Source organism: Labrus bergylta, chromosome 11 (assembly GCF_963930695.1).
Source record: "Labrus bergylta chromosome 11, fLabBer1.1, whole genome shotgun sequence".
Taxonomy (NCBI): domain Eukaryota; kingdom Metazoa; phylum Chordata; class Actinopteri; order Labriformes; family Labridae; genus Labrus; species Labrus bergylta.
Genome location: NC_089205.1, coordinates 25,047,000 through 25,064,113, shown reverse-complemented (window position 1 = coordinate 25,064,113; position 17,114 = coordinate 25,047,000). Strand labels below are relative to the sequence as shown.

The 17,114-nt window shown below is 40.3% G+C and overlaps 2 protein-coding genes and 1 long non-coding RNA gene across 3 annotated transcripts in view; 1 reads left to right on the top strand and 2 right to left on the bottom strand.

Annotated features, from left to right (window-relative positions):
* LOC114920354 (uncharacterized) overlaps window positions 1-2,232 on the bottom strand; it is a 54,998-nt gene extending 52,766 nt beyond the window's left edge. The window contains exon 1 of the long non-coding RNA XR_003808676.2: window positions 2,128-2,232. This is a non-coding gene — a long non-coding RNA (uncharacterized lncRNA). The remainder of the gene's footprint in view (window positions 1-2,127) is intronic.
* Window positions 2,233-4,004: 1,772 nt separating this feature from the next.
* ttc36 (tetratricopeptide repeat domain 36) lies at window positions 4,005-6,077 on the top strand. The gene is made up of 3 exons (XM_020634845.3): window positions 4,005-4,163; window positions 4,413-4,601; window positions 5,722-6,077. Exons 1-3 carry the CDS (start codon window positions 4,058-4,060, stop codon window positions 5,979-5,981), a joined length of 555 nt encoding a protein of 184 aa, XP_020490501.2. The 5' UTR covers window positions 4,005-4,057; the 3' UTR covers window positions 5,982-6,077.
* A 126-nt stretch (window positions 6,078-6,203) lies between these two features.
* LOC109984761 (F-box only protein 40) lies at window positions 6,204-11,614 on the bottom strand. Its single transcript, XM_065960713.1, has 4 exons — window positions 11,242-11,614; window positions 10,907-10,944; window positions 8,883-10,745; window positions 6,204-7,033 (listed from the first exon to the last, which is right to left on the bottom strand). Exons 2-4 carry the CDS (start codon window positions 10,907-10,909, stop codon window positions 6,851-6,853), a joined length of 2,049 nt encoding a protein of 682 aa, XP_065816785.1. The 5' UTR covers window positions 10,910-10,944; window positions 11,242-11,614; the 3' UTR covers window positions 6,204-6,850.
* Between the last annotated feature and the right edge of the window lie 5,500 nt (window positions 11,615-17,114).

Sequence of the window (17,114 nt, the reverse complement as noted above, 5' to 3'; positions counted from 1 at the left end):
TGACTTGACTGATGATGATGATGATGATGATGATAATGATGATGATGTGCAGCCTCAGTCTTGTTAACTGTATGCTCAAGCTAATATGCTGGCACTCACATTTCTAATGTGCACAGACACAATGTTAAAACAGAGCTTGTTAGAGCTTACTGTACTCCACTGTACACGGCTCACTCGTGGTGCAATTACAGTAAAGCTAAAATGAGAAAGTTACACTCGGCATACAATGATGCACTCAAATTACCACGACGGACGAGTGATGTCAAAGGTTTGTTACTAATAATGTCTCGACAAATGAAGCTGTGCTGGGAAAGTTCATGTAAATGTATGTGTCCATCAATTGATTCAGAGAACGTCATCATAACGTCCCTCACTCAGCTCACTATGGGACTCGAGGTGTTCCTCAAGTTTCTGGAAACATTGGTGCAAATGTCTCTTTGTGTTTTAATTACTGACAAACTGTGAAGTGTATTGATTTTATTCCTTCCTTGATGTCCTGTGTTTATATTTACTCTGTGTTTTATGATGATATGCATCTACGTGTCTGAAATAAAGTATAAAATAGACACAGAAATCAATGTTCTGATTTTTGCTTCAAAGACAAAGTCCATCACAAAGAATGCAGCTGACCACTCTCATAAAGACAAAACTACAAACAACCAGAAATCCATATCTGTAACAAAGCAAGGCCCACTCTTCACTAACTGTGCTTCAGCTTCTACTTCCAATCTATCTTATCCTTTCAAAAGTCCCAGAAGTCTTTGCTTGTTCCTCCATGAGATGTCTCTTGTTCCACATCACTGCTCACACCAATTGCAAACAACAGAAAAAGACCCTGAGCTGGAACTATTTTCATCCCAGGAAACTACTTGCAAATATTTACTAGAGATGCTTGCAGGTAAGAGATTTCTGACACGTCTCAGTGTTTTGATCATATTGTTTTGAACCATGTCACCTGCATTCATGAAGTATCACTTACTTTAGCTGTTATCGGTTTCCCCTTGGGGCGATATCTGCTCCCCACCGCTGTTATCTGCCCCTGTTACATGCAACAACACCTCTTATTGAACAGTTACTTTCTGGCACCTTGCTCTTATCTGCTGCCGTAGAGATCGCTGCAGAAATGAAGCACTTAAATTGACTTATCAGTTGTGTGCACTGATTGTCTCCCGTTTCTGTAATGTCTTTCCTGTCATGTACGTTCACATTTGAAATCACAATTTGCTTCTTAAAACCTCAACCCAAGCAGGCAAGGATCAACAAGGAATCTAAACATATGTATATATATATTTACATATTTAGGTGAATTTCTGTTCTTTGGAATAAAACACAATTGTTTTCATCACAGGTTAACTGTGTTGACTGTCAAAACACATTCACTGTTTGTACTTTCAAAATGCTCTCTTGTTTACAGCAGCCGAACCAAACTGTGTTCTCCAATCAAAGCAGCGTCTATTTGAGATCCATCACAGTAAGAGACGTGAGCAGTTTTAACCGAGAGGAATTTGTATTTCCTCCTCAGACTCTTCCATTTGAATAATCTTTTTGATTCTGCAGAAATTAAGCTATCTGGCGTTTCACAGTGAGAAGAAGCAATGATCAGAGAAGATGTTCACTGTACAAAGTCATAATTTAGCATTACTTTAACAACCCTGTAATCTGAAAAATTATGTGTTACTCAATGCTTGGATCCAGTTTATTCACAGTGCATCCTGAACAAATCTGTAATTTTCCCTGAAGATGTATCCTGCTTGTTTACTAGTTTAATATAATGGTTTAGGTCCTAAATCTACACCTTCATGTTTAACTGTACATTTTACATGCGAGAGCTGTAAGCACATCTTAGGCCTGTGTAGAGCCTGTAGACCCCCAAAAAAAATAGCTTCAGTCAGCAATCTGATGCAACAGAGAATGAACAACCCACAATGACTTCAACCTCTGGATCAGTGATACTGTCCTCATTTTATGCAAACACAACTGTCAAAGACTGCAACAATGAAGACCATCACAATTACTTTCCCAATGCAATGTTTCCCACACTGTGCAGTAACACCAAAATAAAGTTCCATAAACATCCAGTAGCCAAACTGTATGACACTGCATAAATCATTTAATATGGGGTCTTACCTTTAGAGGAGCTTCTTTATCATGCTATCAAAGTGCATCAATCTCTAGGTCGTCGGTCATAGCAGAGAGCAGCCACTAAGCCATATTCTGTCTGGATGAGTCCTGCAGAATAAAGTAATACTTGACTCTGATACATGCAACATACATGCAATATACAAGCAAAACAGTGTATCCAACATGGTGATGGTGAGCAGCTTTACCACTGGGTTTTATTTCTAGGCTAGCTCCGGCCTTTTTCTGAGAGGCTGCAAAGAAGAACCACTCCTTGGCCATAGCCTACTCAATTATAGCTCCAGATTTTCTAGGAGGTAAAAGTGAAATCCTGCTGCTGATTATCACGCTGAAACATATGAGTTACCTCCACACTGTCTGCTGCAAACTGCTGCTAATCATTTCACCAATACACCTGGCCTTGAGAGTTTGTTCTCCAATCACCATTACAAAAGAGTGTAGGAAGTGTTGAGCCTACATCTGTACTTGAGTCAAAACAGCCAAAACACACTGTAAAGAAGTTAAATACTTAATAATTGCTGTAATAAAAAAAACATTACTTAAGTACAAATGTAACTAATTTAATAGAAGAGTGAAAAATATTTTTTGCCATAAAAATAAAAAGGCCATTTGAGTGTTAGTGTGTTTACACTGTTGAGTGTTTATAATAAAGCATCACTTTGAGAAGACTGCATCATTTTACTGTTAAATTCAACATTGTTCAGTTTAGTTTATCTGAATAGTAAGTATCATAATATAGAGTTTACAGGTAGAGCAACTCAGTAAATCATCATAGTTTTCAGGTGAATGCAGTCTACATAGTAACAACCAGCCGTCTGCCTGACAACACTTTCAAGCTATTAGCATAACAAATGTTTGAAGCTATAAAAATGTGTAATTGGACAAACAATTCAAACACAAACACACCTGGATGCACATGAACGTCCCAGCAACATCTGACAGTAGAGCCACGTCGAAGTAAACTGTCTACTGAAGTACAAGTAAACGCCACACCAATTTAAAATCCAACATGGGGGGTCAACCTGCGTTCAGTGCTGCCACCAGTGGTCGGAAGCAGTACTGCAACAATACTGAGCTATCTTATTGGTGTGCATTAGTCTCTCAGTGATTTTATAAACTCATTTTTCGTCAATAACTTTTCTGCACTCTTGTTAAGCAGTTTAAAAGTTTCATTTGTCTGAAAGGTGCTGTATAAATACAGTTTGATAAAGATGTTGTCCTGCACTGGGTTTTTTTTTAGCTGACCTGTGGTCCAGGTCCATTATCATCTGTGCCCTACAGCTTCTGCTTTTTTGTGAAAAGTCACTTTTATTAGTCTTTCTGAACAACTGAGAACAACGTTATTTGTCCATGATTTATTCTACAGTAAACGTGTCTATGCTCATTAAAGAACATTAAAGATATATTTATCTTAACAGCTTTTACAAATACCATGAGGTTTGGACTGCTTAAAGAACTTTCTCATTACTTTACATCCTTTTGAAATAATTTGATCAATCAATCAGTCAATCAATCTTTATTTGTAAAGCACCAATTCATAACAAATGTTATCTAAAGACACTTAACAAAAGCGCATGTATACGTCCTTACTAATTGTTGTATTATCTACAAATACATATAAAACAGGCCTATCTCTGAAGGGATGTTTCACTCCGTCTTCTTGCCCTATTATAGCTGCAGCTCCGCAGTATGCCGGCTAACTAATCCCTGGCCTGCATTTTTGAGTTAACCAAATACAGATGTGCTCAGACCCGGCAAATCTCAAAGTCCAACCCTGCTTCCACCCCCTTCTTTGATTGGCTGGTGAAAATGGCAGAAGTTAGGGGAGGAAGAATTCTCCACCCTGCTGTAAATAAGGTGTCATGATTTCCTTTTTTTTGCCTTTTTTCCTCCTGCTTTCTCCACAGACACCAGTAAGATGGCCTCGGCACATGACAGAGCTGTACTTCAAGCTATATTCAACCCCACCACCCCCTTTGGAGACATCCCTGGCCTGAACCAAGAGGAGGAATTAATTGATGATGGTGAGCGTGAGCCTCTGACTTGATGTGCCTCTGCATATCATGTCACAGCATTTTATGTTTATCATTTCACAGCATGTTGAATTTATTTGAACGCATTCCATTCCTGGACTAAAAAAAAAAAAAAAAAAAAAAAAAACATGACATTTTAATCCGAGTTGAGTTCTTGGTGACGTTTCTGTGTTTTGCTCGCCACGGTACCTGTCAATTGAGTTTGAGTGCTTTTTCAACCTGTTTATCTCCCCCTGCCAGACAGTGGCTTTGACACAGAGTTGCTGAAGCAAGTGAAAGAGTTGGAGATGCAGGGTGTCACGGCAGCAGAGGCTGGGGATTTGCAAGCTGCACTTCAACTGTTCAGCCAGGCAATCCAGATCTTGCCTGGGAGAGCCTCAGCCTATAACAACCGGGCTCAGGCCCTGCGGCTGCAGGGGAACACAGCAGGTACATGCCACAAATTCAATAATAACCCTTTCCAGACGAGCACAGTGTGCCAACACATCACACTGTCGAGTCTGACACCAGCGTGACACCATATCAGAGCTTTGTCTATCTAATTCACTTTGTCAGCAGTGGTACTTCACAGGCTCTGCAGCAGTCTGCTGTTCCCTATTTTAACCTGCTGTATGTTACGAGCATGTCAGGGATGTATACACTAATGGTACAGGATCACAGGGATTTGGGTATTTTTCTCAAGTCATATCTGAAACCTCCAGTGTTTTAGGGATGTATTATAAAAGGTCCTCTGTGTCTTGTAGATTCAGTGTCTTACGGTATGATTTACTGAAATAATACATTTGTAGGTTATAGTAAACACTGTACATTTTATTTGATGGATTTTTAAACCCTCTAGTGAGTTGCTGTGATATTGTTAATTTTCTACATTCACTGCCAGGAGATGACTGTCAATCACAACTTGTGCTCAATACTGTAACATCTTTCACCGCCGTTGTCTGCTTCTAAAATTGGAGTTGCTATCTATGGGTTGTGCTTTTCAATTTGTCTGTAACCCGGTGACAGGTGTTTGTTGTTGTTGTTGTTGTTGTTGTTGTTGTTATTCAGGCTGACAAACAAGATCGTCTAAATATATTTCCCAACACAACGCCTACGTGTCGATTTAAAAATAATATGCAGAAAATGAATGAAGAAAATTAGTGAAATGAATTGAGCATGTAGTGAATCATTGTTGGATCACAATGCAGCAAAATAGTTCCAAAGTACTGTATGGATCTTAATATGTCTTTATTTGTCACTTCAGTGTTTTACAAGTATTAAGACTGTTAATACATTTGAGACTGAACTTTTTTGATTAATGAAGGGTATCAGATCATCGGGTTATAATATTCAAATACTATAATAATAATAATAATAATGAAAATAATAATACATAATGTACATTTTCACATCTAACCCTAATAAAGCACATGCATACTTGAATGAATACTCTAAACTACCAGGTTTCAAAGTAACAGAAATGAATCTATGTTGAATAGCTTGGAGTGAATCTAGCAGTGAGTGACTTTAAGCCCCGGCTGCTCACAGAGCTCTTCTTCTCTCCCTACAGGAGCGCTGGAAGACCTGGACCGAGCCATCTCTCTGAGCGGCAGCAATGATCGGACAGCCTGCCAGGCGCTGGTGCAGAGAGGCCTTTTACATAGATTAAGGTGCCAGAATGACGAAGCCAGAGCAGATTTCGAGAAAGCAGCTGCACTCGGGAGTGAATTTGCTCGACAGCAGGCAGTGGTTCTAAATCCGTATGCAGCCCTGTGCAACAAAATGCTGACAGAGGTCATCAACAAACTACGCAATCCTGACGTGTCTTAGATGCAGTAATGACTGTGGAGAGTTTGTACTTACTTTTGTAAACCTATTATTCTGTGTGGATATGTGTGATAAATAAAGCATTTTTCTTAGCTTTTACCTCCTTTTGATTCCACTTGCTGTGTACATGCTGCTGATTGCAACACAGAGGGGATTTACAGAACATATAGGGTTGACAAACACTGACGAGAATCCTCTTATTTTCCTTAACAAATACTAATTATAGAAGCAAAGCTGTCAAAATTGGCATACTAAAATGTGCATCTAACAAAAACGACAGGACATGTTGAATTGTGCTCAGCATTAAAATACCAGATTTACTTTATTAAGGGTTCACACAGAAGATGTACGTCAGCCTTTTCTCCAGTAGATGTCAGTGTTGCCATGTTAAAAACAACTCAACAACAGCAAAATTCAAACAATGCTCTTCCACCACAAGAAAGAAAAACGATAAAAAAAAAACAACACTCGTCAGCTCAGTGGGGCAAAAAAAGGCAGCTAGTCTAATGTAACACAATGTGCGGGCCTCTCTCAAACACTATAATAATAAATGAGAGAATTCAGTGTCCTCTCTGGGATTGTGAAGTTTCAATTTCTCTCAGTACACACTGCAAGAACAGAACAATCATGAAGCATTCCTCCTTCTTATTGGTAGCATTTAAAAAGGTGAAGTTAATAACGTCGAAATCAGTAGAATATGCAGTTGATGCCAATTCAATTAGTCACATATACAGTGTCCACCTTTCCTATACAGTGGCTACAGTATAGAGCCTTTATTGACTAGATGGGATGTGGGCGCATACATATAATGTCTAGGTGGTTCTAAAGACGGCCTAGCTCGTGTTGTGGTCCGCCCACAAAGACCATGAGCATTATCTTTTATTCTTTACTGCTTCATATTTGTCCATGACCTCTCCCAGGCAGGCTAAAGCCACCGGCTCAGAGCGCTCGTCTCTCTGGTAGAAGGAGCAGCTTTTCAGGTGCTCTGACATGGAGGGAGTGTCTCTGAAGCTCCATCTGTCCACAGGGGAAAACAAAGAGCTGAACTCCCAAACCTGTAAAAGACAGACATAGAGCTGAGGGAGCTGGTATAGGAGGCTGCTGTCATGATATGTGTCAAATGTAGTGCAGCCTTGGCTGAGAGCTTCAGTTCACGTTGTATATCCATGGAATCTAGATCACAGCATTTTTTTTTTTTTATCACATGTCAGACATCAAGATAATACAAATGGTGCCCTTCAAATACCCAGCTGTCATCCACGCAGCCTTATCAGCACCTTGTTTCCACGAATGATCACATATCTGACTTGTTATGGTAGCACTGGGTTTACTGGCAGCGAGGCCTCGGGGCCATTCCTCATCTCTGATATCATTGGCAAGCTCTTTGTCCCATGATCAACTGTTGTGCACGGACAGGCTGTGTAAAAATACACATGTGTATTTCTCTCTCTCTAGGAATGAAATTCTAACGATTGTTGTTTGTGGGTCAGTAAGATATCTGAAAGAACTTGTGTAAACTATAGCCGAGCAACGCTTTCAAGAAACATTGCAGTCCACTTGGATCATAAAGCGCTGCTTACTGTTCACGGGTCTTAACTGAATTACTGTGTTGAGGTCAGCTGTAGTTCTTCCTGTATGTATTTATTTTATCTTCTATCTTCTATTTGTTCCATAGTTTTTGAAATGTGAGCGGTAGGAAAAATAAGTTTAAACCACAGACTGTAAATAATAATGGATGAAGCCTGAGTGATCGGTTTCTGAAGGGCTGCTTTAGATCCATGGTGGTTGTCACATTAGAAATGCTGACTCTATCAAAGGTGGGTCAACTTAACGACAAGGAAAGAGCTGGAACTGAGGCGGGTCTTAAGCCTCCTGACGAACAGCTACAGCGCTTGCAGTCAGATCTGTCACACCCCTAATTATGCAAATCAGGCATCAATTGTTAAATCAAAAAGGGTGAAAAAAATTCATTCAGAGAGGTTCCACATCAGATAGCATTTCGTGATGAGTAATCTAAACAGCCCTAGCTCAATAGTGATGATCCCAAAACATTTAAAGTGTCCCCCTTAAAGCACACTTAAGACTTGGCTGGGTTTTTGAAATCCAAAAACACAAGGCTGCCGGGGTTGCCTTTAAGGCCTCAGACCATTAGACCGCTCGGCGTCCCTGAAGCCTTGTGCACTAAGCTAAAGAGTCTAAGGATTAGTTTAGTGGTCTAAAGTAAATCCAGCATCCCTGGCTATCCAGCTGTTAAATGTGACTTCCCTCACTCCTATTTTCAAATCCTCTAATTTTCAAATAGATAAATATATTTAGAAAAAAGTTCAAACAGCTCACATCTCTGATTATTATTTTTAAGGTTGAATCAGGATGCATTTTGCTTTGGCTTCCAATAGACCTGCTAGTGATTCTTTTTTTGTTTACAAAGTAGATTTAAATCAAATTATGATAGTCACCAGTGCACTGCTTATACACCTAAGTCAGCATAGCAAACAAGTTTACCTTCCAGACTGCTCACTGTGTCTGACCCAATAAGCAACTGGTTTTCAATAAGGACACAGAAAAAAAAAACAGCAAATCTCCAGCAGCTGTTTCAGAGGGAACCTATTAACTGTTGCCAACATGGTGGTGATTCAGTTTGCAATATTTAGAGGACTACGAAGAGCCTAAGTGTGTTAACAATGCAGCAGCTGTCAGGCGGTATGAATGACTGATTTTTCCGATGGCAGGTAGCGGAACAGTGCCACACACTAAAGTGGAACTGATACAGAAGTTTGGTCTTGTGTTTACTTTTCCCTCAACTGTGTGAGACAAAAAATAATTGGTGACATCAGAATAACCATGAATTATGTAGTTATGACAGATTATTAATGAATATTTGCAAAAATAAACAAGGCGACTTGCCTTCTTTCGACATTTCCAGGAGCTTCCCCCGTGGGAGTATGTCTTTTTCTCCCACTTGAGGGAGACCATCCCTCTCTCCTGCAACAATGTGGCACACACCTCTCTCATCAGAAGGGAGACCTTGGACAGCTGAACTAATGTGAAACTGTCGAGGTAAGCAGCAACATGCTGCAGGATCTCTAGGGGCAGGCTGCTCAGGGGATCTGGATTTTGTTTAGCATTTCTCAGAGGGCTGCAGGTTTCTCCGTCTGCACAGAGGCATGAAGGGACATCAGGCCGGAGGACAAAGGCGCTGACATCTTGACAGAATTTGATTGTTGCTGGGCGACCTGAAGGGTGAAACCTGGTCTGGGCGAAAGTGCAGCCGAGGTATGCTAGGGGGCAGCGTTGTTGGAACCAGCCGCTGACAGAGGCCTGTATGTCAGAGTGCACATTCCTGAAATGAGAGCGGAATTCATCGCGGCGGAAGAAGTGGCCACACATGTAGCTGAAGGCTGAGCTTGTTTTGTTGTGTCTTCTGGTGACAGATTCTGCTTCCACATGCACATAGAGACCGGGAGGCTTTTCTGCGATGACATCAGCGAGTGAGGCATCTTGTTTGAAGGGAGCAGAGGCAAAGTTGTAAGTCTGTGTTCCCACATCGACATACAGAGCATCGACGGACGAGCTCTCCGAGATTAAATGTCCTTTCAGTTCCTTTTCGAGGGAGCACAGGAGTGTGGCGCTAACCTCGTCGCACTTTGGAAGATCATCGAGCGAACAGCCAAGGTCTGCGGTGTCAACACTTTGTTGAGTCGTCTTGGCCTTGCGTGCGGGATCCTTCAAGTGACAGCGCTTTGCTCGATAGCTTTTAGGAATGTTAAATGTTCGGACAGTTTTAACCTCGATTGGCTCCAGACTGCCATAAACAAAATCCTTTTCTCTGGGGGTGCATGCAGCAAGTTGGCCAAAGTTAATCAGCATCGCCCCATTGTGAACCAGATACATGTTATATTCAGCTATGTTGACTTCCTTTCCTAACCTCTGAAGGACCCCGTCTTGCCATGGAGCTAGGCCAGTTGCACCATCCATGCTTGGAGTCGATTTCTCTTGGCTCACATGTGAGTCTGCTGTCTCTCTCTGACAGTTTGATGATTCTTCCTTTTCATTTTCTTTTCCCCTCCCCTCCCTGTTGTTTAGGTTGTTGACAGTTTGCTTGCAACCCTCCATATCCTTTTTGAATATTTTCTCCCAGGTGTTGTAGTTCTGAATATTTTCTACATTCCTGTTCGTTGCCAAAGCATCCCTCTCCTCTTGACTCGGTTCTCTTTCCTCCATCGGTGTGCAGCCGTTTGATGTAAATTCACAACAAACTAGAGAACAGGATGACTCTTCTTTTACAGGACTGTCGACCCCATCAGAAATATCTTGCACCATCAACTCAGGGAAAATATTCTTCATTTTGATGGATCGAAACAGCAGCTCTTGGTCCCTGAGAGCCAGAGCGGCATCAAGGTTCACCTCCGTTTGAAGGCTTTTGGAAACATTTTTGTAGAAGGTCAGATTGGTATCCGAAACGGGCCAGCGGTTCCACTCCTGCGAGCAGCAGACCACGCTGGCAGAACACACCTCCAGGTGTTTGGCCTGCCTGTGGCGCAGCATGGTGAGGGGACAGCCGTAGAAAACGTTTAGGCAGGGGACCGTCTCGTTGGGACAGAGTAGCTGGTGTTCCTCTTGCTTGCACATGTGGAAGGAGGCCCCACAGTTTTTATGACACTTGATGATCATGCATGAAAGAGAAATCTGCACGGGGGCTTGACAGTGGAGGTTGTAACACTTGTCACAATGCTCATGACGGCCCGCAGACTTCTCTCTGGTCTTCACCTGGAAAGAAATAGAACACAAGAGAGGAAGAAAAAAAAGAAAAGCTGCTTTTCTCTGTCCACACTGTAGCTCAATAAAATCTTAAAACAGTATTTATGTGAGAATCATATAAAAAACATTGCATGTGCTGATGTCAAACTTTTAAAAAAGAATGCACTTACCATTGTGACTTGTGAACACAATGATGATTTAAGAGGAGCTGTTAGAAAACATGGTCAAATATGTATAAGTTAGCACTTTGATACTTTTAAATACATGCAAGTCATTTAAATGAAAAGTAGAGAAATGCAAAAGAGTGTTGTGACAAATTGAATTTAAATGCCAAAAAATAAGAGTACATTTATAAAGGGGTGAAAAAAAGGTTTAATTTAGATGCACATACTCATGTCATATTCATTTCAGAACATTCACACATTAAGGATGTTAATATATTATCTCACATACAAAAAGAGGTGGTAAAGTAAGAAGCTGCAGCAGTAACAGTAACATTACTCACCCTTTTGTTCCTCTGCACCCTGTCACCTTGTGCTTGCTGGCACCTCAGGATAACCTCTGCACTGTGTCTGGATGTTATAAATGGACACAACAGAGGGGCAGACAGGCCAGTGGGATGGGGCACCATTGTCACACAACCATTAAGAGGCAAGGTCAAGTTACAGCCCCCACCTCCGCTTCTCTGTGAGAGGCTGGTGATAATAGCTGCTAATCCAAGATCTCAACACTTTCACTCCCACATGTTCAAAAACATCAACGTTGTTAGGTGCAACAACAATAACCTTTGTGCTGTCAACACTTAACACTCCATTGTAACTTATGTGTGTTCGTATTTCATTTCATTTACAGCAACATTTGAAAATGGTGAATATATAAAAGTGCCCTATTAAATAGATAGTGTTGAAAACAATGTAGAGTTTTTTTTGGGGAGAAGTGAACATGTTAAATTACGGATCCCCTGAAGTCCCAAAAACTACACAAAAATATATTTTGCGCTAAGATATCATGTATACATATACAACAATATGTGTGCACAGAAGACAACAACTTGTGCACACAGTATACTGCATATCTTTTTTTTATTTTTTTTGTTTTGTTTAAACTTTTTGGGACTTCAGGTGCTCCGAACTAAATACAGGTCATGTTTGAAATGTAAATATAAGACTGTATTGTTTAACAATGTGCTTATTGTTCCTAACCCATGTCTTCCACTAGATGTCAGTAACTCACTTTCAGAAACTGGGGCAACATTTTTTTCCAGCAGCTTTTCCCTGCTGTCAGATATAATTCAAATCATGGATTAGTTAAATTCTTTGGGGAAACAATGTAAGATCAAGAAGGTACTTTTCATGATGCTATGAAAATGTGAGTTTTCATTTAAATTCATACGAAGCCCGTGCAGCTTATTATGTCCCAGAATGAACAGAATTCTTGAGGCAGTTTTTAGGACTCTTATGTGTTTTTTTTTTATGGGAATGAGCTGGAGGGAAACTTATCTTCATCAAGTGATGTTTTGATTAAACATAGAAGCTGATGAATCCCAGCACCTTGTATTATTTATGGAGACGGCCCAGAAAGCTGCCTGTTTTAATGAAATCAGCACTGGTGTCATAACGCAAAACTCTGCTGCTCCTCAACAGCCATTACTGGACTGTGCACATACAGCGGCTCATTATTTTTGATTCTGAAAATGCGTGGTAGCTGATTAAACTAGCAGTATATAGAAAGCTGCACCTGTTGGGCTGTGTTGTTTGTCATGCATGCCATCTCTCTCAGACATTTTTAGAAGCACAGTGTTGTGGAGTATAACGGGCACTGATCCAGTCTAACTAGCTTTAACTAATTACAGTCATTCACATTAGGGCCGGCTGAATTACCATCCCGTTCACTCCCTCCACGTCACCCTGAAAACACTCCCTGACACCCACTTTCCAGCCCGAGTTAAACATTTCTCCAATCCACAATTTGCATCTGGGAGTCTTCATGCAACCTTTTTTTTTTTTTTTCACCTGGCAGCGATTATAGGAGCAGCTTATCAGAGGCAGCTGCTCCGCTCTCTATAGGAGGTGCAATCAGCGTATATTTCATCAAGAGAAACAGAGACAGAGAGAGAGAGAGAGATAAAGAGAGAGAGAGAAACTTTGTTACAAAAAAGACTTTCTATTTCTGTGTCTTGTTGCTATACAACAGCAGCACCCTATATAGATTGATATTAGTGAAGTAAGTGTGCAGTGCAGTTATAAATTCTTTAAAGCAGGTATAGGAATAATGCATTATGTTAGTATAATTACCTCTATGTTAATTAATACCTGATTCAAATTAAACCTATTTTATTTGTGTTGTTTTCCTTCTACTTTAGCAAAGATGGCTGAACATTCACAACAATCAACTGCAAACTTTTGGAACTAATTCACCTTATTGTTGTTGGTGATTAGCTTTTGACTAAAATACCAAATAGTTTAATTTGAAGGTTAGAGTTTTTGGCTTGATCAGTCACTTCCTGTACAGCCTACAGACCTGAGCAACATTACAGTAAAGTAGAATACATCTGTTAGGACCTGGCAACACAACATGTGCCAGTCAATATTTTACTGTTTAAGAAAAAAGATAAATGCCCCTGATGAGAATCACCACATCCCATATATGTTTGTTAAATATAAGGTCACAGTCATAGTTAGTTAGCTTAGCTAAGCACAAAGACAAGGAAAATGGGGGGAAAGCTAGCCCTGCTCTGTCGAAGAGTCTTGACACCTATAAAGAGTCTTGATAGCCATGGCGACCACTTGCCAACTCGAGTCCACCCTGCAAACTGTGGATGATTTTTTTATTTTTGAGATGCCTACAACGACCCTCGCCCTACTTCCACATCTATGGCCCAACAAACTGGCCCATACTGCGTGGATACGACGGTTTTCGAAGCCACAAGAGCTTTTTTGAATCACGTCATAGAGTTGTCCACTTGTTTTTGTCAGACTGGATCATAAAACAGAGAACCCAAAATGAACGACTCCACAAACACTCGAGCAGGTGCAAAGTCTGTTTATTCAGATGGAGGTCGGTACACAATTATTCAAAATATTAAGGCGAAGGTATCCAAAAAGCTAGGCTAAGGCAGGTCAAAATTCAGAAACTGGTTGAAAACTAACTCGGAAAATACACAAGAAAGCTGGAACGTAGTCGCTAAGGAACAAGACTGAACTGGCACAGAAGGAGGGGAACACGGAGACTAAATACTCAAGGGGAGTGAAGACAATTAGACACAGGTGAGACACATGAGGTAATCACAGACGCGGCGGGAGACACAGACAGGAGGGCAGGAAGCAAAGGATTTGAAACCAGACACAGGGTAAGTAACAACATAAATAAAGAAGCACAAAACTAGAGAATAACAGAAGAAAGAAACAAAACAATACTTAGACATGAGAGTTTGAGCAAGGTTGCAGTCACATCTCTCGCGCGCCATACATCGAGTACACATGAATCATGCCAGAGTCCACCTGGGACACAGCACCCAAGTACGCTTAAAGGACAGTACATTTGTGTTTACGCTGATCAAATGAACCGGCCCACTTCACTTCCGGGTCCTTAGTGTGAAACCTCCCAAAGAGTAATTCTGAATCTTTTTCTTAAAAAATGAAAAACATGACAGTCTGCACCTCATACACGGCTGCTAGTGTTTGGACTTCATATCTTTAGGTTTCCTCCGAGTCGACTGAAGATTGCCTGCCTGACAGAACATTTAAGTGAACATAAATTATGGATATAATTCTTTCAATTTGGAATATTGGTCTATATATTCATCAACATGCATGTGTTTTGATGATAATTGTTCATCATTAAAAATTCTGACTTTTCTTCACTCTAAAATATTCCTCCAGTGAAAAAGAGTCCTTTTAAAATGTTGCCTCACAGATTGCAGAGTAAGATGTTTTTTGAGAAACTTATACGTCTCATGTAATAAAAATCTTTCTGAACACTCAGCTTGAGCTCTTATGCAACCCAGCAGTTCAAAAAGGGTATAATTACAGCTTGTCCATTTTCTGTGGCGCAGATTTGAGCAATTCTGAGGCTACGGGTTAATGATTCATGCAGCACCATGTCATTTAACTCTAATTTAATGTTCTGAAATGTGACTGGACAGCTGTAGAAGGCAGACAAAAAAAAAACTTGATTAATATTCAAGGCTTTTAAAGCTGTCAGCAGTCAGCAGAACTAATGAAAGCATCACCGGCTCCAAGCCTCATATTGGAGGTTTGCCTGCGTCTATCAACACATCAAGTAGGCTGCATCCTTATACGGTCTGCAGAGCTTCCTATAAATCTCACCCAATTCTCCGAGATTTTCTCTCTTATTGCTATTCCTCTTAAAGTTGGCCCCATTTTAGGGTTTGCATCTGGTCTATTTTACCTGGGAAAACATATTAAAAAGACCAAACCATGGGGTTGACACAGAGAGAAAAAAGGTGCTGCTGATGAATTTGCAGAGACCTATATAGGCAACTGTGTCAGAACTGTGTTAATTACAGGTCTACCCTGCACAGACCTATCAATAAACTGCAGAGTCCTATGGAAAATGTATAATGGAAATTCAAATTATGTTCCATCTCAAAGTTTGACTCAAAGTCTCCATGAGTTTAAACTTTTAGGCTAAGAAAGCAATGACTGCATGTCTGGATCAAGCATGTGTTGCCCTGCATGAGACAAGCATACACTACACTTTATTTTTCATATAATTTAGTACATGATATATAATCATACAATTTCATATCAATATGTGATTCATTTTTTAACTACACTCCACCACACACATAAGAAAAATGTAAAACACATTATAGTGCAGCTGATACTGGATGCCAATAACATATGACAGTGTTCTTTAACAGACAGGCGCATGTATATCATGAATATTTGTGAGATTTCAAATTTTGTTTCATGTGTTATGAAGCATATTTTTCCTCTGAGAGCTTTTTCTCCATCACAGAACCAGACTGGGAATGTCAGAATTCTTTGTCAGCTTTGAAAAAATACATACTGTATATTTTCAACTAATTCCAACTTTAAAGGCTTTATATGTGATTTTTCACATTTAAATGTAATAGAAATCAAGTATATCCTCTGAAAATAACTCTGTGAGTCATGACTGTCTACAATGAGTGTAACACCCGAGTCCCACTGTCTGTGATGTTTTCAGAGTTTTCAGAGTCCTATCTTCACTTTGTTTACATCGCCCAGACAGCCAGCCAGCCAGCTCCTCCCCTCGCGTATAAAAGTTGTTTAATTGAGGGACTAGAGAAAAGAAGAATAACATACTGTACTCACTGCTTAACTGTGTTTCTAGATCACGCTCATTTCAGGTAAATTTACATGCAGTGTGAAGATACGAGCATATTAAAGATCGCTAGCATTAGCATGCTAACACAACAATGAGGCGCAAGTTGTTTTGGTTTCATGCTGGTGCTCAAGGGCGACATCTGATCAAAGAATCGCATATTAAGCCTTTAAACTATCGCCATCATCTAAAGGTGCTAAAATGTTTTAACCTGCAAATCGCTCACAGCTGGAGGACACATGTAACAGTATATATGCTGTAGGTTGACTATCAACCAATAATGAGCCCCTTCTGGATGACATATCGCAGCGTATGGGTAGGCTACAATAGGAGAGAAAACTTCAGTTCTTAACTTCATACAAAGTTTAAACTTTCTCATTATGCAGCCTCTCTCTCTCTCCTCTCTTCTCATTTCATTAAAGATGGTGTCATACTCTTTAAAATCCCTTTGCAGTTCAACTCTCCAGACTCTTGTCCCACCTGACTGAGTGAAAAATGTGACGGTTTGCTAAGCCTGACCAATGGAAATTTAAATGTTTATGGGCATAACAATTTAGCTTCCAGCCTTTCTGCACCCAATATTCTGCTCTTAATTACTTAGACTAATTAAAAGTACCTCATAATGAAGGCAGTGTAAGTTTGCTCCAGGGCAGCGGACTCTGTGTCATTTGCGTCATTAGTGGAAAATATATATGACAACATTTAAAAAAAACTGTGAATGAGGCATTTCAGTCTACTTTTCCTGATAGTGTCAGGGGGTTAATAACTTCGAAGAGAAGGAGGGCACAGCGTGGGGGGAAGTTTTCTTCAAGTCGTTTCACGCCCAATATACAGCAGTAATAAATGATAGATCATATAAAATTCATGAAAGTAGTAAAAAAAAAAGCTTGTTGTAGACAACTTTAATAATAAAATGCACTGAAGCCATTTATCAGCTCCGTCTCGTCCCCGCAGGAGACAAAAAGAGACTTTAAATGTTAAACGTACACATTCAAAGTCATCCCTCACATGTACAGTCACAGAGCGTCACACAGTGTTCCTCAACAA

What these genes read in the sequence shown, in the direction of transcription:
- ttc36 (XM_020634845.3), top strand. Translation starts at nt 4,058, where the DNA reads ATGGCCTCGGCACATGACAGAGCTGTACTTCAAGCTATATTCAACCCC. An exon ending in GGAGGAATTAATTGATGATG is followed by an intron (nt 4,164 to 4,412) that starts GTGAGCGTGAGC and finishes TCCCCCTGCCAG; the next exon opens with ACAGTGGCTTTGACACAGAG. An exon ending in GCTGCAGGGGAACACAGCAG is followed by an intron (nt 4,602 to 5,721) that starts GTACATGCCACA and finishes CTCTCCCTACAG; the next exon opens with GAGCGCTGGAAGACCTGGAC.
- LOC109984761 (XM_065960713.1), bottom strand. An exon ending in CCTGGAAATGTCGAAAGAAG is followed by an intron (nt 7,034 to 8,882) that starts GCAAGTCGCCTT and finishes TGTCTTTTACAG; the next exon opens with GTTTGGGAGTTCAGCTCTTT.